Source organism: Numenius arquata, chromosome 2 (genome assembly GCF_964106895.1).
Source record: "Numenius arquata chromosome 2, bNumArq3.hap1.1, whole genome shotgun sequence".
Taxonomy (NCBI): Eukaryota; Metazoa; Chordata; class Aves; order Charadriiformes; family Scolopacidae; genus Numenius; species Numenius arquata.
The window spans coordinates 67,562,069-67,587,188 of record NC_133577.1 but is presented as its reverse complement, the minus strand read 5'-3'; the positions used below and the strand labels follow the sequence as shown (position 1 = coordinate 67,587,188).

The window sequence follows — 25,120 nt, the reverse complement described above, 5'->3', positions numbered from 1 at the left end:
AAATACCCACCACTTCAACGTTGCACTCATGTTCAACCATACTGTGCCTCTAGGAAGTCAGAACGCTTGTGACCCACATTCATTCTTGCTAGTATACAAAGGAAGACCAGGCTTATATTTCATAAATGGAAGACAACATCATGAGTAAATGAACAGGGATTTGTTTCAAGTGATCTTTAAAGATACCAGGAACACAAGCTATTAAAATAACAGTGCTTGAAAAGGTACAGAGGGTGTCAAGCAGACCTGCCTTGAAGCAAAAGCATGTTGAGATCTTCTATAATTCAGCATTCTTTTAAGTATTTGAAATACTGTGCTCAATAAGCTGGAGAACAAAGCTTTGTATTGTTGACTCTTTTGGCTCAGTTCTACAACTCTGCAACGTTAAAATGTGTTAAAATTTTTCACATTCATCAGATGCAGAATTGGGTCACTTAGTAACTTATTGCATAGTGTGTTGTCTGTCAGTGCTATTACACACCAGTGAGGGAAGCAGCAAAAATGGTGGACAGTGTCCAGAAAGCTTATGCTCTTTTCTTGCTAGCAATTTCATAATTTCTGACAAGAGCTCTGACTGTTTGTTCATGATAACTCATAGAGAAATTGTGAATATTACTGTCTTCGCCTTCACCATTGGGAAAATGGATGAAGGGGCACCTTCTTTATGAAATTATTGCTGTCATTGAACATGAATATTTACTTATGAAACATACGACACAATATTTAAGCACTATGGAGTAGGATGTTGTAGTTTGTATAAAGCAAAATATTCTGATATAATTTCATGCCTACCAGTTGCAAAGGATGGCTTTAAAAATACACCGAGAAGAGTATTTCTCACTTTGTCCAAGACCAAATGTGCAGACAGGAGGAAGTACATTGAGTCCCTTGGTGAAATTGGCACTAGGGCATACTTTTTGCCATCATTTGAGCAATTCTTCCAGCTCCCTAGCAAGCTGCAAGGAGCCTACAGAGCAAAGGGCAGCCTGGTTAAATGAATTTCTATGAGAATAGTAACTTTGCTTCCAGCTGCTTTCCAGCTTCCCAGCCCACACTTCAAAGGCAGGCAAAGAGTGGGTTGCCGACAGGAGGTAGACAGTCACTGTTAAGCGTATGCTTACTAAGGTCAGTCCTTCAAGATGATCTCGGCATGCACAGCAATATCTAGAAAACACTGGAATTACTGTTCTGTACAGATTGACTGTGTAGTCCGAGAAGGGCTGCAACATAAGGCTTTTCCAAGCACAACACAAACCTCTGAGTGTCTTTCTACCAAAATGGTTAAACCCTGCTGAGCAACAGTTTCCCTGTCTGATTGATGGCTCACCTGCCATCAAGTTTTGTTTCTCTCTCCTTGCTTTTGGCTTCCTACAGGACCAGTGGAATATCATAGCTCTGCATGCAATCGCACTGCAGTGTCGTAACACTTCCAGGAAAAGGTTAATGCAAAACCTTTGGGGTCCACCTCATCAGTATGAGAAGCCCATCTCTCTTTCCACATCATATTTATTACTTGCCTCCTTAAATTAGAGACTTCCAAATGTGTGATATGATAATTCGCTGAATGTCTTCACCCATAAGAGATTAGTAAAATAATCTTGGTACCTGATAATACTACACTGACATCTGGTGAAAGACTCCTGGCCAAGGATTAAAAGCATGTGATTCTTATTAATAAGGGTGTCTAAGCTCAGCAGAGGAGAGCTTTTTGTTTCTACTGCTGTGTAGGAACCGTGGTACAAAGAACCCCACCTGATGACCATACACAAAAATAAGGAAATTGTTGGAGAGAAGGAAGTTAAAACTCCGAGACACAGAGTTTTTCTCATACCATACTTCATTACCTCTCAGAAGTATAATCTAATACTGGTGCACATAAGTACATCTCAGCCTTAGAAGCTTATCTTTAAGGTCACTGGCTTATTAGTACCAGCAGTGTTAATATAGACAAACGCTTGCCTAATATTAAGCAATATCATGACCTGTTGTACTGGCCCACCCTCTTGTTTCTTTCTTTCTCACTGTGCAGAGAGGAACTGAAAAGCCAATTACAGGAAAGCAAGGAAAAGATCCCCCAGGATCAAAACTGTGACTCCCTTGTATTGATTTAACCATACGTAAGAATCTGCAGCTGCTCATCTCTTTGTATATGCTCCCATAGGCACATCAGAAATGCAGACGCAGGCTAAGACCTAGGCTGAGGAATACAGTCTGAGCGTTGTCCCGCAGCGTGCCTTGTATCGTCTTATGAGAAGACTGAAAGCAATGAAAAGTGTATGGAGATAAATGCTGATTATAGCAAGTGCTGTGTCCTGCCTCACAGTCTGTGCATCCCAGGAGAACACACAAAAAGCACCAAACCAGTACACCAGCAGCTTTGTGCTTATGACAGCTTGAAAGCTGCTGTGGACCAGTTTACCTAATGCCCATGTACAGAAAATAGCTTCCTGGTTTCTCTGTGCAATTTCTGTGCTTATATGACCTCTTCTTAGGGGGAATGAAACCTCCTCAAGGTCACATTGACTGGATTTGCTAGCTTCATAAAATCACTGATACAAGTAAAGAAAAGGAACCGTAGACTCTATCCTTTGTTTGACATACAAACAAACTTCTTGCAAATCTCTTAGCAAAGGAATGAGGTTACTCCTGAATAGTAGGAGAGGATGTCACTTGGAGACAATGCAGGAGCCAAGGTAGATATGGCATTTTGTAGTATTTGAAGAGCATACTGAGGAACAGAAAGTAAAATGTCTGTAGCATGAAAAGAAAAAAAAAAAATAGCTTTTGACGGTAAGCCAGATGAGCCTCCAGGCAGTATCTAACCTCTTGATCTTGTTATCATGCAGCATAAATCTAAGAAATGAAAGAAAATTTTTCCTGCAGGGAAGATTACAGTACAAACAGAACTGTCATTAAAAGAAATATAAATTTAAAAGGATACCCCACCCATTTTCCCAAATAACCATCTAAGGAAAAACTATGCCCCTATGAATACATTATAGCATAGCTGCAAGGAAAGAGCCTGCTGCTAAAGGCATTTTTTAAAGTAAACAAATTATTCCACACCCAGAATGCCACTGAGAGAATCCTTCTGAGCCCAGTGAGACAGTGCCTGTGGGTGAAGATAGGATTTTTCTTGGAAAATTTACAGTATGAGCAACATCTCATATTCTGATCTGACAATTCTGTTCTAGGTATCTCTCTATAATTCAAAATGCACTTGTTCCTTTTAATATGGTATTCTGTCCTTGTGTCCTTGCATTTATGCCATTCTGTGTTAACCAGCTTCTCTCACCAATGCCCTTTGGCCTGCATGTCTGATTTCCTATAAACCTTACTTATCCTTCAGGAAAGTACATTCTTCCTCTTATCCCTAATTCAGAGGTTGAAGAGTTGATCCCAGAAGAAGGAATGGGCTGCTTCTGGCTGGCTTTTGTTTTGATTTTACTGTTGCTCACAACAGCTGTAATTGAATTCAAAGTGTAAGGAGATACAAAAGAAACATTTTTTTGTTGTGAACTGATGAAAGGAGCATTCACTAATACTCTGCCAGCGTTTGGAGGAGGAGGGCTGTGGAACTTAGAGCAGCAAGCTGGGGAAACAATGAATGCCTTTGTAGTGAAAAGGAGAAATACGTGTCTTTTTCCAAGGAAATAGTACTTTAAAAAGAATTGTCATCTGTTGGAATAGAACATAAGCAAAGCTAATCAATTATACAAGACTATATTTGAGATTTGTTCTGGTGTTCAGAGATAGCAAGCAGACAAGGTGTATAGTGTTACTTAGTGATTTCCTTAGTGACAAATGTGTGGACAGTAACAGCCAACCAGTATTTAACAGTTTTCTCTCCTATGAGGAATTTTGCTGTCAAGCGTTAAAGAAACTTGCTCTGTCTTCCAGCAGATTTCCAAAGACCTGTAAACTCACTGGCTGTACCTCCCATCTACCCTCTTTGCATGCGAGTTTACTCTCCTCCTCATTGGTCTTTACTTGGTACTTGGAAGTGCAGCTAGTCCTGCCGGTCCTCCAGAAGGGACGAATTCCTCCCTGGAAGCGTGGAGAATGATCACTGGCATTGGTGGTGTTAGCTCTGTTTTGCTTGTGTTACTTTGGTAATGGAGAAGATGACTGCCGCAGATGGGCAATGCACATGCAGAGCCATGGAAAACTGCATTTCTCGGGCAGGCATTAGCCTGACTATATAGGCATCTGACTTTAATTACCTGGATAACTGTGCCCCTTTTTTTGCCCCATTTCCATGGCCTCAAGTCAGGGCTGGTGAACTCTTATCACCCTTGTCTGCTCCTCTTCAAGTGCCAGGCAGGCTCCTTCACTCAACTTCAAGGAGTTTGAGATTAGGTCTTTCAAATTGTGGGAGAGTATTTTGCCACCCTGATTTTATTTTGGATATTGCAGGTTTGTTGTGGAATTTGTCCTCCAATGACCAGCTGAAGCACCTGTTGATTAGAGACGCCCTGCAGACACTGACCGAATCTGTTCTCATCCCTTACTCTGGCTGGCCAGATAGAGATTACCCTAAATCAAGTGTTTTACCTGACCCTGATATCTTCTACAATGCCACAGGATGCTTGAGGTAAGCAATCAGTTTAGAGGTACCCAAAACAACAGTGATGATAAAACAGGCCAGCACACTTATTTTCTTTCTTGCTTTGAATTTTGATGGCTCCAAAGGAAGAGTTTGCATACAGATCGTATTTTGAAATGCCTCATGTGTATCAGATCAGAAGAAACAACTAACTTTATAAGACTCCTATATATTCACTTGATGGGTACTCCACGGACTAAATATATCCATAACAGGAGATAGTAATCAGAGGCCTGGTTGCAGTGCATAGTTGCATTGAAGACAGAGAAGTTCTTCACTGAATAACAGTTGTTGGTAGATGTTTACTATTAGCCCCTGATTGATGATGATAGTAGTAAAAACGAAGCTTTTTTAAATGGTTGTAGGAGTGGTATATACAAAATCAGCACTGGAGAAAAGCTAATGGTAACTTAAAAGAAACACTAAACCTGTGTGAGCCTTTTAAAGTTATTTTAAGGCTCTAGTGCAGTGGTCTCCAAACTTTTTTGATCATAAATCCTCATCAGTAAAAACCTTTTGAGAACACTTCTTTGGTATATGTATATTTATTTATTTATAAATTATATACATGTACTACTTTACTAATATATTACATACATTGTAAAACATACATAAAATCAGAAATTAAAAAGGATGATAGAAAGATGAAATAAACACTTTCTTTTTTTTTAAAGAGCAGTACAAAAATATTTCTTTCCCTCACCCCAGTGGATTGTCTTGTGCACCCCTTAGGGAGATCAGTGCTCTAGTGGATGTCTAGTATGGTGATCTTTAAAGCCTAAGTCTAAAGTTGTATGATCTGCTGATACAACTGCAGGAGTGACACTGTCATAGGATGTGAAGTTCTTTGACTCCTATAAGTATCATTTATAACCACCATGTTAATACCTTTTTCATAAACAATTCCTGCTTCATTTTAATTTCTAAAATTTATGAAGCATAAGAAGTGACTATCCACTGGCATCACATAAAAATATGCGTACTCTACACACTGAAAACAATTAAGACTCTTATATGTAGCTTGAGTATGTGTCTATACTTCTGACTGGCAGAACAGATTTATGATTGCATTTGTTGAAAAGTAACAGTGTAAAATGTTGTGAAGAGTCCTAGCCTATAGAAGGTAAAGAAGTATTTCTCTGAAACACAATTTCTTAGTTGTGCTAGAGCAAAACACAGTTATAGGCAGTAGTACAATTTTTATCATTGCAGCCTCCATTTAGAGAATTTGATTCTATGTAAACAAGACACTAGCCTTCCATGAAGAGTAAAGAAAATTCAGTACATTCACATGTCACTTTTTCAGGGTAGTCTCAACAGAAATTTGCTGTCGTGTGTGTTTTATTCAAGCCGTGGTAATGCTGTTTACAGTGGATAACTCATTGTGGGCAGTTCCTTTGAGCACTGTTTCTGGTTTAGACACCCAGGAGTGTAAGCATTTCCCATAAGAACCACAAGGTTGGCAGCTTTCTCTCACAATTTCCTTGCTTTGTACTTTACTGTCGTATAGCCCCGTAAGTGCCATTTGGGCTACTGAAAGACTGACATACATGAAGGGTTAGTTCTGGTGTCAGAGGTGGGACACTGGGACACTTTAAGTGCTCGTGTACCGGGAATTTTCTTTCTAGTGACTGGGCAAGTCATCTTCATCTACAGCAACATATTAGGTATTAATAGGACAGCAGTTTTCTGCCATTTCTGTTGGGTAAGTTCTGCTCAACTATTGTAATACCTGCTGAGTCCTACCAGCCTTACCAGGCACAGGAGCAGTCCTTTGGGCAGTAAGCACAACATGCTCAGCTGTGGCCAAGTCATTCTTTCTTTCCACTTGGCACATAAACCACAATTAATAGTTAAATACAGTAGCATCTCCAAGGACCCTTTGGATAAATACATAGAGTTAATCTGGAACCATAATCACATCTCATCTAAACAGATGACTTGGAAAGGGGACATGGTATCTACACAGAAAAGTGTTCAGTTTTAAGCTGCTGCCAAAGACACTTACTTTGATGTATCATAATCTGTAGCTAAACTGATTAGAAAACAACTTCAACCTAAATTAGGAAAAAGCCATTTTTTTAAACCAAAGTAAGCCTTGTCCAACTTTTTGCACAAGTTCAACTAAATTGGTGCCAGGCTGCAACCATGGGGTGGATTAATAGATTTACAGTTGTCTACTTAGTACTGCAATCAGCTCATAGCCTTATGAACACAGCAGCAGCTACTACAGAGAAACACAAAAGGCCTCAGTAAACACACCTCTAAATGACTGAAGTATGAAAATCACATCTTTAATAAAAACACTTTTAAAAATAACAGTCCATAAAACTGTGGCCCTTTGTGAGTTCAAAGTCATTGCATGTTAAGTAAACGCAAACATGAGTATTAGAGATACATGTCTTTTGTACATTCATATCCAAAAATGCATGAAAGGACGTAGTTTGAAATAATTAATGAGTAATGTATGAGTGCAAAGGCATGGCCTGAGTTTTAAATGCTTCTTAATAAAGTACAAGGAATTAAGTTTGAAATTTAGAGGCTGGGAAGCTGCCCAGCTTTGCCTTAGACATACCTGTTTTGCTAACGTGTCCTATAGCAGAGTAGTTGTATCTGTATTGCATGAATTTTTACTGTGTAAACAGCTCTGACTCATGGGTGGTTTCAGAGGATAAACGAATCGTTAGCTATACAAAATACTCAACAGTAAAGCACCTTTTTCTGCAGAACTCCTGTCGACCCACTAACTACTAATTAACTTCATCTCTAAGTAATAATTAACTTCTATTTACTCTGATGGCTCAAAAGCAAATACAGAGAAACATTAACTACCCATAATAAAGTCTCTCTAGCTAATGCTAGTGATGTTGTCTATGAAATAAAGCAAGTTGTCTTTTTTCGTGTTAATTAACCCAAGCTGCACGTGTACAGAAACCAGTCTGGCTGTTAGCTGTGCCGCTCTGTGGTGGCGTGACCTGCTCCTCTCCTATGTTTGGACACTGGAACCATCTCTTACCAATGAGCAAGCTGATGGCCAGCCGATCATTCTCTGTTTTAGCATGGTATTACTCTTTCTGAGCTTGTTGCAGCAACTTGACACAGCTTGCTATGAGACAAATAAGGAGTAACAGTAGCTGAGTTGTTTTAAATTAAATAAAAGTAGATTCTGAACATACCTTACTGTGTACAAAAAGTCAGTGAGTGGGGCTGCTCCAGAGCTGCAGTTAGCTGTGCAGCCTCAATGAAAAGTCTCTCAAACAGCCCTTATTGAGATGTCCGAGGATACATGACCTATTTTAAAAATATGAGGTCCATATTCTAATCCTTCTCACTTTTTAGAGCTTGAACACTAAAAATTATAACTGAGAGGAGAACCAAAAGGGCTTGAAAACTCACAGGTGAAGTTGATCTGCAGGATTGCCAACATACTTTCTAGCAGAGAATAGTTTTTAATGAGGCTTACCATATTTGTACGGACCAAATATCCAGTATTTTTAAGATGAATCAGTTTGCTTCACTTTATTGGAAATTAACACACCTCCCCAGTTAGGTCACTAGAAGTATTCCTTTCTTATATAATAATTAAAAAAAAAATATCTGCACAAAGAAGTGCTGAAAACTAGAAGAAGAGCGCACCACAAAATAAAAAACTGTGCACTGAGGGAATGATGTTACTCATGAAGATGTTTAAAGAGTATATATATTTGCCAGAATATAAATCTGTAATTAGTCTTCCCTTTTGTAATACTAACATGTTTGTTGTGCATGGTGATAAAGTCTATAGCCTGCAGCTTCTATTACAGGGTAAAAACAGTACTTTGAAGTGCAATACATTATGCATAGTACCGTACTTAGTTATAGGAGAATGCCAAAACTTCTTTTCAAAAATTTACATACAGCTATTGACTGACAGGGACACCCACAGTCCAAATCTAACACTGTCATCTGACCTGACTGTCTGCGCTGTGCCCCACAGTTACCAACTAGTAAATCAAAGCTCTCTTCGTCTTCTTTGACAGAATTTCAGGAGGAGAAGTGAAACCACATCTATATATAATATTGCAGATACTAACACTGGAATGAGTGAATGACTAGAGCACTCCCTGCTCTGGTAGCCAGTTATTGCCAGAAGTATTGTGGAATCCTGAATTTCATCTGCCTCTGTCAGTGTATGCAGTCACTGATAAGGAAGTCTGGTGTTGAAAGGATTTCTTAATCCCATTCTCTAGGTCTGTAATTTGTCTTAAAGCTTTGCTTCTGACACAGTTTTACAGAAATCATGGGTCACAAAACTTAATATAATAAAAAGAAGCTGTGTGCACCACACAATTCTGCATTTGTATTTACAACAAGTAATGGTATCGTTCAGTCCTGAAATACAAGAAAAAGGACTGTACCCTTAGCAGGCAGAATAAGCCAAATCAAAAGACTTTGCTGGTTGCCTGACAACAAGCTAAACAAGTAAAATCGGTGTATTAAACTATCTAGAGGAGTATTGCAGACTTTTGCAGACAAGTCTTATTAGATTTTAAAGGTAAGGTCACTTTATCTTGGCCTGAAAGTCCTAAACATAATAATAGTTCTGTCTCCAGTTCCAATACAAATGGGTAGAAATCTTCAAGATACTTAGCCTCTTCTTCTATACTCCTTCCTGAGTCTGAAAGGGTAAGATGCCAACAGCATGCAGAATATATGGTTTTGAATGTTATTTGTATACATAAGTGAATTTCTGGCATGATTCTTCCTCTGATTAAAAGGAGAAGGCTGTCTGTATTATACCTTGAAAGCTGATAATGATCTTGTTCCATTTTTACCTTGAAATACCTGTTCTGAAAAGTTCTGCAATGCTGAACTTTCCAAAATTTATCTTTAGTGATCACATTTCCTCCTGCAAAATATTTCATTTAAGTACTGGAGCTAGTGATCGCAACTGCCGTGTTTCGTTACAGAGTCCTCCTTTTTAATTGCTCTGTAACTGGAGCATCTGGTGGCCCTGTGTGTCCTAATTCTTCAAAAAAATTCTAGGCAACTGTCTCCAGAAAAGGCGGCTAACCTCCCTGTTCCTGGTTCCCCAGTCAGTAAAAGAGAAGTAATGCTTCCTTTTTCGTTATTATTTTTCACCCTCTGTCTGTCCCAGCTCTCCTTTAAGCTCTTTGTGAATTACACAGTGACCCGCAAGGACGGTGGAAAGCTGTAGTTGGAGGAAGTAGTATCATTGCACTTCAGACCAGGAGGCTGTGTAAACATCTACTTCCATTTGCTCTGGAGAGAAGAGAAGCCGAAGCTCGCACCATGTGTTGAAAAGCTTAATGGCAGCTAGATTTCATAATGGAAGCTTCTAAGAGAGAATGTAAAACAAAGGACTGATGACAACAAGTCTTTGAACCAAGGCCTCTTGCATAGCACTGCCATTCCTTTACGTTTATTTCCATCCATTCTTATCATCTCTTGCCTCCTCTTCAGTTTATCTGCTCCCCCGATTCCTGAAAGGAATTTTGTTATTTCCAGTAAGCAGCTTGCAGCCTGGCGCCTGTAGCTACTAAGTAGATCCCTGGATACCTTTCTCTCCCTGTTGCATTTTTGAACTGTGTAAGTCATGAAGGGAATAGAATTTCCCAAACTACTTCAGGAAATTGTTATCACATAATTGAGTTAAATTCAAATTACCAGTTTTAGCAGAATGAGTCCCGGGAGCAAAAGCTTTCTTCTTATCAGTGGTGTAGATCATTCACAGCAGTGCAAAAACCTTTTCCAACATAGTCTGCCAGTGTGTGACTCACTGCTGCCTTAAAGGGAGTATCTCTTTCATTTGGTGACATTTGCAATCTAACTGAACATATATTATCATTCTGTTTCTTTCAAAATCACACTTGATTTTAATATGCTATATTTCTTTGTATCTACCTCATGTCTCTGGATCAAAACAAAATATCCCAATAGGAAATTAGCTGATCCTCCATAAACGCCACAGGAACGTGGGCAAAGGGCTATTCCAGCTACAGACATAGTTACACCGTGCATTTGTGCAAGAGAGAACAGAAGCAGCAAATATGGGATGAGATAAATGAGGCACGTAGATAGATCCAATGCACCCACATTAGCATGTGGTATAGTTTGGGCATGTCACCAGGATTAGCATATTTAAGCATGCCAGAAGGCAGAGATTTTTAACAGTTAGATAATCCCAAAACATAAGTTCTGAGTCATTTAAAGGAGAGTATCCCTACAAGCCACAACCTCCCTAAGGCTGCATTCTCCCAACCGTTCAATACCAACACAGGGTGGAGATACAAGGAACTGTGTAGCAGAAGAGTTTTTCTATCAGAAGACTCTTGATCTTGACTCCAGCTGATCCTTTTTTTCTGTGGATGTGTTTGTCTCAGTGTACTTCTGATGAAATGCCAGTAAAACAAACTTGCACAGCAGATTTGAAGATTTCTAGATAGCCCTGAAGTCTCACCATGGCAGTTGCCACAAGCCACAATACTTGGCCAGCCCAAACATGGAACCTGCCCAAGCACTGAGTATTTCAAGGCCTCCAGGAGCTCCACTAGAAGAGAGACCAACTCCTGAGCTCAGAGAAAGGTGTTCCAGTTGTCAGGAACCTCAAATCTTTGGGAAGCCAAAATGAAGTCAGTTTTGCAGTTTTCTAAAATTCTAAATTCATTCTAAAAAATGTTGCCGTTGTTTCAAAATTGATTTTGGTTTGTTGTTGGTTTTTTTTTTTTTAAATTTAGGTTTCTGTGACACTTCTCAGAAACATTTATTTTTTCCCAATCTAATAATATTGGTATTTCATGGAGTTTCTCAAGCTTTAATTGGCAAACAAACTTAAACTGTCAACTGAGGTTTTGCCTGAAATGCTATTCTCTGCCTTCAAAACAACTGTGACCTTGTGCAGAGTACAGTGGTTACAACTGTAATTGGGCAAGTGGGAGAACAGGAGCTCTCCCCTTCCCAGTCCATGTTGTGGTGATAAGGAAACAGGGAAAGGTGGAGAATGGAGTGGCCGTAAGTGTACGGACATGCACACAGACACACACTGGTATGAAGAGCTGAGCATTGGGTTCTTAGTCACAGAATCACAGAGAATGGTTTGGGTTAGAAAGGACCTTAAAGATCATTGAAACAGAGTTCAATAATTCATTTCCTTTGCAGAACAGGACAGTGCTTCAGATTCAGGCTCTTCTCTGCCTCCTGAGCTATAAAGCCATGTGCCTCACCGTATTCAGGCTAGACAGCAAAGCCAGGTGATGGCCTCTTCTTGCACATCCAATCAGCATGATCATAGTTGTCAAAAGTTGAGGGATTTCTCCAGAGGTCCCTTCCAACTCCATATCATTCTGTGATTCTGGGATTATTCGTAGAATAATGTACTGTGACAAAACAAAATACTGTATCAGCTGAAGTGTCTTTGGTGAGGGAAATTCCACACATCTTTTAATAGTATTTTTAGTCTGTGTGCCTCAGAAACTATTTTTGCTATGCACTAGAAGGGCTGTAACTTCTGCATTTCTGTCAGCATAATCATAAATATATGAAAGGGTGACATGCCTCAAATGTGACATATATAGGTAAAACTAAATTCCAAAGTGATGTCTGTAGTAGGCTATATTGAGGAATCTGAATATTGACTTTTTGATATATAATTCCATGAGAGAATAGGTAAACTCATAAGTAGGGAAATTGTTAACAGCATGACCTAAACTAAAACTATAATTACAATGCATTAGTACTTAATCTGAATATATACTTGCCAGTGGAAAAAAAACAGAAGAACTGCATTGACAGTATATAAAACACTACGTTCATTTTACAGTCATAAGCCACAGGAAAGTTTAAAGCTGTACTTTACTGGCTTTGTTGATAATAAAATTTTAAAGCATTGTAATTTCCAGTGGGTAAAGTAAGCATGCAAAATAAACACCCTGAAACTATCTAAAGGAACATATCCCTCTCTGTGATGGGTACTAAGATTGGGTTATATTTAATGTTATTTCAAACAAAGAAGCTGGAATGTGATAGTGTGCGGCCTTTTGGCCAGCCGAGCTGCAGGAGTCCAAAATAATGAGGCCTAGGTTTATAATTCCAGCATTCCATAATTCAGAGTTTGTTCAGTTGTAAAAGTAATTATACCCTAAAATTGTAAGTGTTGTTACTTCCCTGGAAATCAGTAGCTTATTTAGAGCCAGACTTCAAGCAGCAAGCGTGTGTTTGGCTTTTCAAGGGTTTTTAAATCACTTTCGTAATTCGTTTTCAAGTTGTACTTGGGTTACCACAAAGCACAGAAAATGTAACTTGAAAGCTGGGCAAACAGTGGCTTCCTTCAGATCTGGAGGAAGCAGAAAGTGTGCGGAGCTGCATCCGAGCCACTGTGGTAGAACAGCAGAAGGCATCTGGCATTTCCCTCTCTGACTGAGCAGCTTCTGGTAGCTTTAGCTTTCTTCTGCATAGGTGCCAGCAGTTTCTCTGGGAAGCTGGGAATCAGCTCAGCACGGTGTATTTTTCCCTCATCCTTGTCCCCGCATATTTCATAATTCTCACGCTGCTGCTCTGGCAGCGATGGCAGTGGCAGCCACATCGAGATTCATCCCCTCAGCCTCTCACCCAGCAGTGGGACCGGGCTGCTGCTCCGACCTACCAGCTCGGCTGCATTCGCATCCCCTCCTGCCCGCCAGCACCCCTCAGAGCATTTCCATGAGCACATGAACGGCCACCTGAATTTAGGCCCATAACTGACATCAGTTATCTTTACATGTTAATGTACAAATGTTGCTAAAACTATTGGGTGCGTGTCTGTTGATGGATCATCATGGATCAAGAACTGGTTTGATGTAAATGCTAAAGGACATTTGTGTGCATGGAAATTTTTACAGGTACCTTTCCTCTGATATTTTGACGTAGCTACTGCCCCAGATTTTAAAAATATGACTACAAATGGAATAATGGAAAAAAAGTCCAGTTTGTTCGACTGTTTAAAAAGGATTAATTCAACTTTGAGCTGAAGATCTGAGTCAGGTTTTACCTTACCCATCCAAACACAACAGTTTGTTTTTCTGGAGTATTTGGTTTTGTCTGGGAGTGCACTGACATGAAAGTTTTACTTAGCAGAGGCTCAGATTATTTTACAGCTCTGAAGAAAGGAAGCAGTCAACCTTAACTTCAGTACCTTTAAGATTTAGCTGGAAAAGTTTGCCAGAGGAGCACAAGGAAATACTTTTGACTAAATCTGTTCTCACCAATGAATTCCTTCCTGCACAGAAACATGAGTTCTGCCGGCCCAGAAGGAAGGAAAAAGATGAGAGAATGCAACGGCTTGATTGATTCTCTTGTGTATTATATTCAAGGAGCTATTGCAGACCACGAGCCTAATGACAAGGTATTCTTTGAGATGAAAAGTCTTTTCCTAGGGGAAATTGCTAGGAGAATATTTTTTTTTGTTTAGAAACCAATGTTTGGAAACAGTTGTGATGTAACTGCCAAACTTATACTTACTTCCAGGGCTTTTAGAACTGTTGCCAAAGATGAAAGTCCAGTAAGAAGCTTTCTGAAATGTTTTTTTTATCCTGCAATCTAAAAGAATAACATACCTTAGCTTTGGGAAAACATTTTCAGAATCACCAGCAAGAGCTAGAAACTTCTGTCTTTTTTTAAATGTGTGAGAAAGCCACAGCTTTCAGAGATACTGAAACACCTAAAAAGTCAGATATTACCTTTTTAGTTGTCTCAGGGATCTAGCTAGCTAGAAGCTTAAAAAATTAACCTGGTTACTTTCCTGTGTATTTAGTGCTATATACCCCTTAGGAAATGAAGGGGTGTAAATCTCTTTGGTGGCAGTGTAATTAAACAGCTTGAATAATTTAGAATTAGATTAATTTTCCTAAGTTTTTTAGAAGTTACACATTCTGCCTAAGCTAGTAACTAGTAAGGACGTGGACACCTTTAGAAGCCAGTTCCTCTCATTCTTCTTCCTCCCACCATTGACTGCAGATGAACCCTGAGCATTGCTTAGACTAGACTTTTAGCTGGGTGAAGTTGGGTGAAAAGACCAGCTGTCACTTATGAGAAGTTTAGCCGTAGCCTGTGAGGCACTTCTAGCATGCCTGCTATAACTTGTGCTGTGTAGTGGTAATTACTGCACATTTATAGCAGTATTTATTCTAGGATTAGTTACTTGAGCTTCTCCATCTCCCTGTATTCAGTGCCATTAGCTTCAGGGAGTGCATTGCACTGGTGCCAATAGCTCTCTGCTGCATTTTGTCTTAAAACCACTCGTTCCTTTTTTACTTTCAAAAAAAGGAGGAACTGGTAATAAAGCTATTTGTCACTAGACTCATCACTCAGAAATTGTAGACCTGACCTTAGCCATGCTCAGAAAGACACATCGAATTTTTAAAAAGCATTCTACAGCAGAAGGGCACTTCTTCCTTAGGAAAGATACAAAGCTTTCCTTTTGCTGACACTACAGCGAGGTGTGTACGTGATCACCTTTCCTCTTAAGCTCTTAAACATTCCTTGGCATACTTATGGTCTGTGCCAAATAGCACTCGCCCTAACAATTCCCAGGCACAATTCAGGAATTATAATGTCCTAGGACCATTTCCAACAGGCATGCATCCCCCCCTGTGAATGTAAGCCCTGTCTGCCAGTTGGCCTCAATGCTCAGGAACATCCCAGGACATGTTTAATTTACCAGTGTAAATGCAGTCTTGTGGATCACTGGCATGAAGACTAGCTCTTCTGTAAGCCATTAGAAGCTCTGCAGTTAGGTGTTGAAGATCCAAAAATGAAAGATCTTCCCATGTCTATACATGTCCCTTCAACGTATGCCAAAGCTTTCAAGATTTCTATTCTTTTGTTATTTTAGGCCACAGAGAATTGTGTGTGCATTCTTCACAATCTTTCCTACCAGCTAGAGATAGAGCTCCCTGAGAGCTATGCCCAGAGCATATATATGCAAAGAAGGAATATTTCTAGCAATGATAAAACACCGGGCTGTTTTGGTTCACGGAGCAGAAAAGTGAAAGAGGTAAAGGACATTTTTAGTTACATCTCATTTTGTTAATCGGTTGTAGCAACTTTTGGAGAATAAGGCTGTAATCTACTTAACAACCTGTTATTGATGTATCTGGTAGTGTGACACTTACTTGCCCCAAAAAATGCAAACTTACTGATTGCCTTTCCTAACACCCATTATCTTGTTCAGCTGCTGATGGTGAAAATGACATAGCAATTCACTATTTCATTAGTTGAGGAATACTGCCACTCAGTTTCATTCCCTCTGATGGACCTAGGTGGTGTCTGTACCACATACAGCAATTGTGCAAGTGCCTTGGCAATGGGTGGGTGCTCTGATGGTTTCACCACTGAAACCAGCACAAGGTAACTTGTCACTTCCATGACTTGCTGGCTTTTGGGCTATCTCAAGAACTCTGGTTTTGATGCCATGTGTTACAGATCAGAAATATTCTGGGAACTGGGAATTGTTGGAGAGAAAACAGGTATAAGAGGAGGGGGGAAAGCAAAAGAAAAGGATCAGTGACCCTTCCCCATCTATTAGTTTTGCAGGAGTGTATTCTGCCCACTCCCATTCCATCCACAGTACAAGTCTAGCTGGCCATTTCTGTTTCTCCTTGGCCTCAGTCCCTAGTGTCAATTGCTGAGAAATATGCAGCTTCCCCCATACCTATCTCCTCTTTTTGGATGGAGTGGCCAGTATAATTAAATATTGAAATTTTACAAGTTGTCATTTGAGTTCACAACTTTATAATCTCCAAATAATTTGGTCATAGAGAGTTACAAAATGGCTAGTTTATCTTGTGATGCAATATGTCATATAAGGTCACTGTTTCTAAAGGCTTGATCTGTTTACATGTTTAGAAGCAGCAGGACACGCCACTACCTGAGGAAAAGAGCAATCCCAGAGGTGTTGAATCGCTCTGGCATTCCACACTGATTAGGATATATCTCTCCTTAATAGCAAAGAGTACCAGAAACTATACCCAGGAAGCATCCTTGGGAGCTCTTCAGAACCTCACAGCTGGCACTGGACCAGTAAGTCAACTTTTTTCTTTTTCTTGTTGTTCAGTTCTTAATGTGAATGCATAGAGTTTAGGGCTGGAGAGCAACACGCCCACAGCACTGAGATCAGGTAACCACTGACAGGTCACTGTCTCACAGACATGATCAAGGAAATCAAAGAACATTGAAGGGAAAATCATAACTAGCAGTGCAGCTATTTCTTGCTTGGCAAATACGAAGACTGCTTCTTCTCACTCTTTGTACATCTCCATGTGCGGAATTTGGCCTATTCGTGCACAATGAGGGATCAGTAGATCTTAAAAGCACCAAAAAAATGGTTTTGTGGCACATAATCAGTCCCGTGGGGAGAGGAAGGCTCTGAATCACTTTCATGGTGAAGAAACTAATGACTTTTGTCATGTTTTGGCTGAGGAACTGGCTCAAGAGTAGCACATGGGAGAAAGAGGGCTTACAACTTCCTTTATATCACCTTCCTTTTCTGTTGCAGCTCATATCTAGTTCTGGATTTAAGCTATTTTAAACGTGCTTAAATTGATGTAGAGAAGCTGCTGCGGTTGTTTATGAGGCTGTACATTCATGGTAATGACAAACTATTGCCACATGCCTTATAACAGATGCCGTTTGCGGTGGCCCGGACTGTTGTTCAGAAGGCAAATGGCCTTCCAAGTATTCGAACTATGCTGCATGTAAGCCACCCAACAGTAAAGAAGACAGCAGTCTCACTGCTCCGGAACTTGTCTCGCAACACCTCTCTGCAAAGTGATATAGGTGAGCAAAGACTAACATTGTCTCTAGGGCACTCTTTCTCTGTTCTCTTTACCTTAACCTTTCCTTCTTTAAATAAAAAAGCTGTGCAAAAAAAAAATAATGTGGGTTTAGTAGATTTTTAGGTCAGATACTTGCAATCATTCTACTGGGTTGAAAATAAGAATTTTGCCTAAGAAGGACTCTGAAGTCAAGTTTTCTCTAAATTGGGTATTCCTCATTAGATGTTACTTTCAAAAAATACATAATGGAAGTAAAAAACTACACAGATTTGGAGAGGGAGTTTTTCTTCAGCTTAAAATAGGGTAAAGGAAGGTGAGTGCTGAGTTCTGTGCTACCACAGCTATGTAATCCTTTGGGACAAGTCATAGAACATCTCTAATTCTTCAGGTGAAAATCATATTTTCTTCTTTTACACACAAAGCTTTGGAAACTTGCAGCTCCACAGTGTTCCTGCATAATTTTTTTTGAGAATGGAAACTAGAAGATACTATAGAGAAAATAGTTCAGTCTTTTTGAAGGACGTTATTTCTAAAATGTTATAATTATTTTCACATCAGAAGCTATTTCTATTCTGAGTATTCTCATTTCAGTTTAATGTATATTTGAATTTTTTTCCTACTGATAGGATAAAATGAATTCTCAGCATTTGTTGTTCTTTTCTGTGTTCCCTCCAAAGGGGAAGGGGAAATTACAGGCACACAGCTGGTTCATGAGGCAGATTAACCTCCAGAAGTCTGCAGAACAGTCTCCTGGGCACTGTTTAATCCTTAGAAAACATTCCCTGTTAATGAAAATATTATAATATGTTGTTGGGCTGATTACAAAGGGATAATCCAGACGGTGTTAAAAATTACAAGTGGTGAATCTCCCAGAAAGAGTAGGAAATAGCCTGAGAAGAAGAAGTTGGGATTTCATCAGGAAAAACAATGTATGAAAGAATGTGGTAAAGACGGAATAGCATGAAGCTTTGCAGAAACGTTCTTCATCTTGCATGTTCACAGTCATTCTTTTGCTTTACCCATAATAGGAAGAACTGGGGGAATTTCAGGTGAACCTTTTCTCTATGTAAAGGCGTTCTTTTTAGTTGTCTAAAACCACATGTGAATTCAGATCAAATTCTCCAAATAATTTTGGTCAAAGAGAAACATTTGGAAAGGCATACTGTTTCCTAGATAAAGTGTCTATATTTATCAATCAAAATGAACATTTCCTAGATACAGTGTCTATATTTATCAAGCAAAAAGAACAGTTGATTTGAAATTGAGAATAATCTCTAAAAGTTAAATGGTTGAAAAATATCAGAAAATCTCCTACTTTACTTGAAAAAATAACATTTGTTCTGAACAGATGTTTTTAAGACACTGACAAATGTATACTTTCTAAAAATTGCCTTCCTTGATTTACCAATGGAAGAAAAAAATGGGCTATTGTGTCTGACATAATTGCTTTGACTGATACTTAGCATAGCAGGTGGTTCATCCAGTTTTAGAGGTCCTTTTCTAAATTGCATGTAATTTAATCTAAAAATATATGAACCTTGTCACACATCCATCAGGAGGAATGAACAGAGCACACAGAGAGCAAAGTGCTCTGTCGAAGTGAATCACTGGTTAGGAGGGGAGAATGGCCAAAATGCCCCAAACTATTGCCCAGTGCTCCTTCTTATAATGGGAGCAGCTGGCTATGGCCTGTTTCTTAAATTTTCTCCATCAGCTTTGATCCTCACAGCACATATCTCACAGTATACAGTAGGACTCAGGCACTGTCCAAAGCTGTTGTCTGCTGTTTGGTTGGCTGGTAGGGTCGCATCCAGTGTGGTCAAAGTGATGTGGTGTTTCTGAAGGGACAGACTTCAGAATAGAACATTCTTCTTATATAGGCAAAAGGTTGAGTGTGTGCATCCCCTTATAGCTGACCATTGACAAGTTCAGCAGTAAAAATTGTGCTGTTTCTCAGTTTGCTGTATTTCACTATACCCGTATAGATAATCACCTATAGGACACACAGGGTTCCTTGGGAAGTGGCAACCTGCTGCTAGCACGTGCCTAGGGACCCCACTACAGTACACTAGGTATTAATGTATTGGGTAGAAGAGGTAAAATGCCTACTGTCTGATTTAGTGCAGACGCAGCTTAACCTAAATTGTGGGGATGTAATGCAGGTTTGAAACCATGACCCTGTTGTGGGAGCACACAGCACCCTGATAGGGGATAATGGGAGGATCAAGGTCTTGTAAGACCCCTAGATAAATCTGCACCTGTTAATAATGGAATTGCTTGTCTCTCGTCCAACTTGTAGCTAGAGAAGTTTTGCCTGATTTGGTCTCGATACTTCCCGAGTCTGTCCCAGAATCTGATATTGTCTCTGAAACCACAGCCTCCATCTGCTACACCTTGTTCAATTTGACACAGAGCAGTTCGCACAACGCACGGCTTCTCCTGAGTGCTGATGGGCTCCCGAAGATTATTACCATCAGCATGAATGACAGGTAAGATGGTGGAGAAGCCTTCCTTCCCTCTCTCTCCTCCTTTTCCTGGGGAAAAAAAGAAACTGCAAACTCTTCCACTTGAGGGGGAAAAACACTGCATCTTAAGGTACAAGACAACTTCAACAAGTGACTGTGATGTGAATAGAATTGCACATATCGGGAAACACAGAAAGATCTCTACAACTGTTCCATCCACAGCTAAATTTACCATGTTCCAGCATTTTAAATAGTTCCTCAGAAGATGATGTCACAAAATTATCTGTATTGTAATATATATAGTGTTTGACCATCAGATCTTATCTGTCCCCCAAAATTTTCTATATTTCCTGTTTTTTATTAAACAGCTCTGATAATATTTGGCAGAAAAGTGCAGAGATACATTTTATAGAGCTGATAGAATTGTACTTAAAAATTATTTATCAAGGGGCATTTTGGATAATAGATGTTGAATTTCCTTTAATCATTATTTAATATTTAATCACATGCAACCAATGTTTAATGAAAAGAGAATAATTAATGCTTTGTGAATATGAATAATTATTCTGTTTGCCTTCCTCTCTCTTTTTACAAAATGAAAGAGGAAATTCATCTCAGTAAAGGAGACCTCATGAGGCTCTGAATAGTTTAAATCTAACTAACCAACCAGAGATTTTACCTGCTGGAAAGATCCTTTCAAATGCTTGCTATGCTGAGTTGTGTTTTCCTCAACTGAATATGAGTAGTATGATAGCTGCTCTAAGATTAAGGCTGTAGATTACTTAATTTCTCTCTAATTTTGAAGAATGAGTGAAGCAGGGAGGGATGTTGCATTTGTTTTAGTGGTCAGGACAGTGTGAGGGGTGCTAGAGTACCTAAAGAGCACTAAAACATCATTTAGGAGTAAAGAGAGACAGAAAAAGTGCTACGAGTTTACATTGGCTGAAGTCTGCACATGCACTGTGATTATGAAGTGAGAATTTAAACATGTTTCATTCATCACTCTTTTTTTAAAATTGCAGTAACATGTTCAGCAAAGCTAGTAGGGCTGCTTCAGTCCTCCTCTACTCCTTGTGGTCACATACCGATCTGCACAGTGCTTACAAAAAGGTAAGATCTGGGTTAGAGCAAAGTCATTTAATCTGTCCTTTCAGGTCCAGAACCCTCTCATTTGTCCTCTGGGGCCCTTAGCGCTTCTGTTAAGAAACAGTTATGCTTCACTGTTAAGAAACAGAATCCGAACCTATGATACGATTTCAAGTTGTCTCTGAATTTGGTGTTCCTATTACTTATGCAAAATCCTGCAAAACTGATGCATGCTCTTAATTTTTGCTCATTTGTGTTCATATTCTCTCCCTCTGTGGTTTTTATATGCACTGGCAAAGTTTATGAAAAACGCTGCTGCTGCCTTCCAGAAGTGTCGAATGGTGAGAAGTGGTGCGCAGTAGGTGTCCGTCCACCACTGACTCAACCAACCTGACACAGAGGCCCTAAGGCACCAGCAAAAGCAAAGGCAGGGCGAGGCAGCTCCCTGCTTTTAAAACCAGAGCATTTTTTTTTTCCCTTTGTTGTTTGCATGGTTGTGAGACCAGGTGTTAGTTATATTCAGGCAAAAAGGTAGGACCTGGGAAAGGTGTTGGCAAATCTCTACTGCCACAGTCAAAATCAAACAAAAAAAAAAGACCAGCATGAATCAGCCAACAAACCAGTTTGTTTCCTTCCTTTTGAAGGTCTATTACTGCTTTTTTAACACACAGCTGGGTTCACTTACACCTACCTGCCTTCAACCTGCATTTCACACTGTTTTCATTCCTTGTTTTCTTGCTCTTCAGAATTGCTGTCACCTAAAATTCCCTGTAACCTAAAACTATTCCATTTTTTCAAGCTGTAGCCTTCGGCATTTATTGATCAGCTTGTTTATTCTTGTTGATGTTTTCTTGAAATTTGCTCAAAAAAGGTTATTTACTGTAGTATCCTTTAACAGTCTTGCATCATACTCAGAAGCATGCTGCCCTACAAACCAGAAATCTGCATTCAAGAATAAGGGTGCTGTACCCATATAAACTCTAACTGGATTTTGTTGTCTCTGGTTTTTTGCAACTGTATTCCTGACTTCACTGTACAGCAATATCCCTGATGGCATGAATTTTCTGAAGTCACTGGAACTTCAGTATGCCCATAAGACACATTTGTTGGATCTGAGTTTCAAAAAATGCTGATTACTTGCTGTTCCTGTGCAAATCGGGTCCCCTAGTCATATCAGGTACAGCACTGAAGACTGCAAGCTACCTAACGCCTAGCCATTTTTGAAAAGTCAGTCTAATAAGCAGCAGAAATCACTTGATCAAATGAGACGGATAAAATCCTAAGTCATTTTGGCATTGCCTTGTACTCTTTGTTCAGGTAGGGTTGATCTCAGCTGACATCTACGGTCACCTAAGAGTTAGGAGTCTGTAGAGCTGAGCTAGAAGAACAGGCTCCCCGTAAAGTCAGTGGAGAGAGCTGAGCAACTCCAGTGATTCATCTCACCTATCTCTGACTGAATGGAGTCACTCCTGGGAGATGCCTGTTCTGTCTCTGTTGACTGTAGAGGACTCTGCCTGTACCCCTACCATGGCTCCCATACCTAGCTTTTAGACAGCTGAACCCATCCTTCCCTTGCAGAATTGGGACTGAAGATAATGAATTATTGTTTCTTTCATTCCAAAGGCTGATTTTAAGAAGGCGGATTTCATCAACACCCGGACCACAAAAGCTTATAATTCTCTAAAAGAATGAATCAGATCACAACACTACTGAAGACAAATGAGATTATATGTCAGTTAACGTAACCATCTTCACGCGGTTGGTGTTGCCATCACGAACCAGGAAGTATCTCAGAAAAAAAGAGGCTGATTTTATAAAAGACTTGAGTGACTGGAGGGTAGCTGTTTTGTGTTTTTAATCCTAATCACTTTGTTGTCACTGTATGTACCAATATAAGAATAACCAAAGATGGATTCTTCAGGGTGTCTGAAGTGAAGTTTCATCCAGGTTTATCACTAGTCAGAGCTTCAGATGACTGCGTTTTGTCTAACAGACATTTATACAGAGAGGTTTGAAATGCTGATTGACAGCAAAGTCTTTTCAGACTGTTTTATACAGATACTTTTCTACAGTGGTTAAGCATCAAGTGCACTGCTCAGGACACAGAAATTTTTCACCCTTTTGTTTCTTCCCACATGATAAGTAAGAATCTCCAGACTCTGCGAGTATACACAAAAAGCTGTTTCACTACCTGCATTATAAAAGCACCAATGAAGTTAAAATGATTATTTTTGTATTGCTTGTATTCATGTGCTCACTGGTTTATAAGCCTCTTTCCTTTGAGATTTCATGAGCAACAGCAACAAAACTAATTTTACATAAGTTTCATCATGCCTTGCTCCTCTCATCTTCCCTCACATGGCTGTTGGAATTTATAACTGTGTCCAGAAAGAGTTTTAACTAGAACTAATATGTTTCAGACACTTTGGGCTGAACTTAAATCCATCATTTTTTGCTAATTAGTGGAAGAGTTAGTTGCTGGCGATTCAGTGATTATTTTAAGAAAAATCACATTTTTGAAATGCTTATGTCGTTTATATATAGTAAAGCGAGTAGAGTCTTGCCTTTATTTTTGAAGAAATAGATACACACGCACAAGAGATAAGGCTCTGTGCTGCTTAAGGAATTCATCTGATCCTGCTTCATATTCTCTTACTTGAAATCATCATCCTCCCTGAAGCAACTGTATGCAATGTGATAACTGAAGGACTATGTCTGCACGTGTGGGAATATGTAACAGGACGAGAAAAATTCCTAAGCACCCGAAGGCTGTTCCCATTATTTGATCCTCAGAGAGGCAAAAGAAGCACTAAAAAACCCCATCTGATACCTTTGGTGAGCTAGATTTATCTCAACAAACCAGTAGTTAAATTGTCCATTAAAGCAATATCTAAATATTGCTGTGTGGATCAGATTTCTGTGTCAAAACATATTTCTGGATATCAGGGAGCTAAATTCTGCTGGTAGGTGCACATAGTTCTCATAGGGTTCCCAGGAAGTCCCACACGTGCACGCAGAATAGAAGGTGTCCTGGGGAGGTAAGCAAACAACCCTGCTTTCCCATCACAGATCATTTTCATAGGTCTGTTAGTCCTCCGCATTTGCTTTGAATAACTCAAATCAAATGCATTCCAGTAAGACGTTTTAAAAATACTATTGCTTTGTTAAGAAGTTGTTTTCAAAATACTCCAGGTCCAAAACCAACACCAGGGAAGGGAACTGACAGCACCACATGTTGAGGGAATTGTTTTTATAATTTTGTAAAAATACAACAGAAAACAGACAATTAAAATCTAACTTTTTCTTCTAACTTTTTAACCCAAGCAACCCTGTGTATGCCGTGAATTAATAAATACCAGGAAACCTGGACAAGTCTACTTTTACTGCCCAAAAAGTAGCTGTAGGCAAAAATACAAAGAGTAAACTTAAATACCGAGTAGTGCAGGAATGAAGAACTGCAGTCTAAAGATCAGGAAGATCTTACTATTCTAAGATATTTAGAAATAAGTATTGGTTTAGTTCTGTGAAACTCACATGCTGTTTAAAAAAAAAAAAACACAACAAAACCACAACAATGGTGAGCATTTTCAAATTCTCTACTTATTATATCTAACTCCCAGTAAGATGTCCTTAAGAATGGGGTGCAAACTTTTGGGGTTGTTTCTATTGATAGTGTCCCTTTAAAAGCAAAGCAGTGTTCAGAAGTCACAAAGAAGATTACCAGCCCTGGCAACAACTGAAAGCTATAAACAGGGATGAGAAATAATGACACACCTTATTGCAACTGATCTCCTACTTGTATGCAATCAAAAACATTTCAGCAGGACTCCAAAGAAAGCAAAGAATGTTAGTCAGAGAAATAATAAAAAATAATACAAAAAAAATCTGTCTTTGGTCTTTGTTGTTATTAGTGAACCTACTTTCTAGGATGCAGCAAATGTATTTTCAAGTCTTAGCCCTTCCTTTAAAAGGACAAATTCATTTTCAAATTAAATCTTGGTACAGAGACTTGAACTTTTCTGCAACAAGAGTGTTACTGAAGGGAAGCTGTGTAATGCTCCTGTTGGCATCAGAGTGCTCCTGCAAATAATTTATTTTTACTTACAAAATCTGTTACAGCTCTCTGTCCAGTTTTGCTGATCTATCAAAGCACC

General features: G+C 39.3%; 1 protein-coding gene across 3 annotated transcripts in view; it reads left to right on the top strand.

The window, feature by feature from the left end:
* The window catches only part of PKP2 (plakophilin 2), a 46,703-nt gene extending 21,880 nt beyond the window's left edge, over nucleotides 1-24,823 (top strand). The window contains exons 6-14 of one of the 3 annotated variants that reach the window (XM_074144551.1): nucleotides 36-68; nucleotides 4,315-4,594; nucleotides 13,868-13,985; nucleotides 15,474-15,635; nucleotides 16,487-16,660; nucleotides 17,263-17,416; nucleotides 19,715-19,904; nucleotides 20,903-20,990; nucleotides 22,590-24,823. In XM_074144551.1, the coding sequence (XP_074000652.1) occupies nucleotides 36-68; nucleotides 4,315-4,594; nucleotides 13,868-13,985; nucleotides 15,474-15,635; nucleotides 16,487-16,660; nucleotides 17,263-17,416; nucleotides 19,715-19,904; nucleotides 20,903-20,990; nucleotides 22,590-22,658 (1,268 nt within the window). In that variant the 3' untranslated portion in view covers nucleotides 22,659-24,823. The remainder of the gene's footprint in view (nucleotides 1-35; nucleotides 69-4,314; nucleotides 4,595-13,867; nucleotides 13,986-15,473; nucleotides 15,636-16,486; nucleotides 16,661-17,262; nucleotides 17,417-19,714; nucleotides 19,905-20,902; nucleotides 20,991-22,589) is intronic. The other 2 variants (XM_074144552.1, XM_074144553.1) reach the window with 2 other exon arrangements.
* Nucleotides 24,824-25,120: the final 297 nt, after the last annotated feature.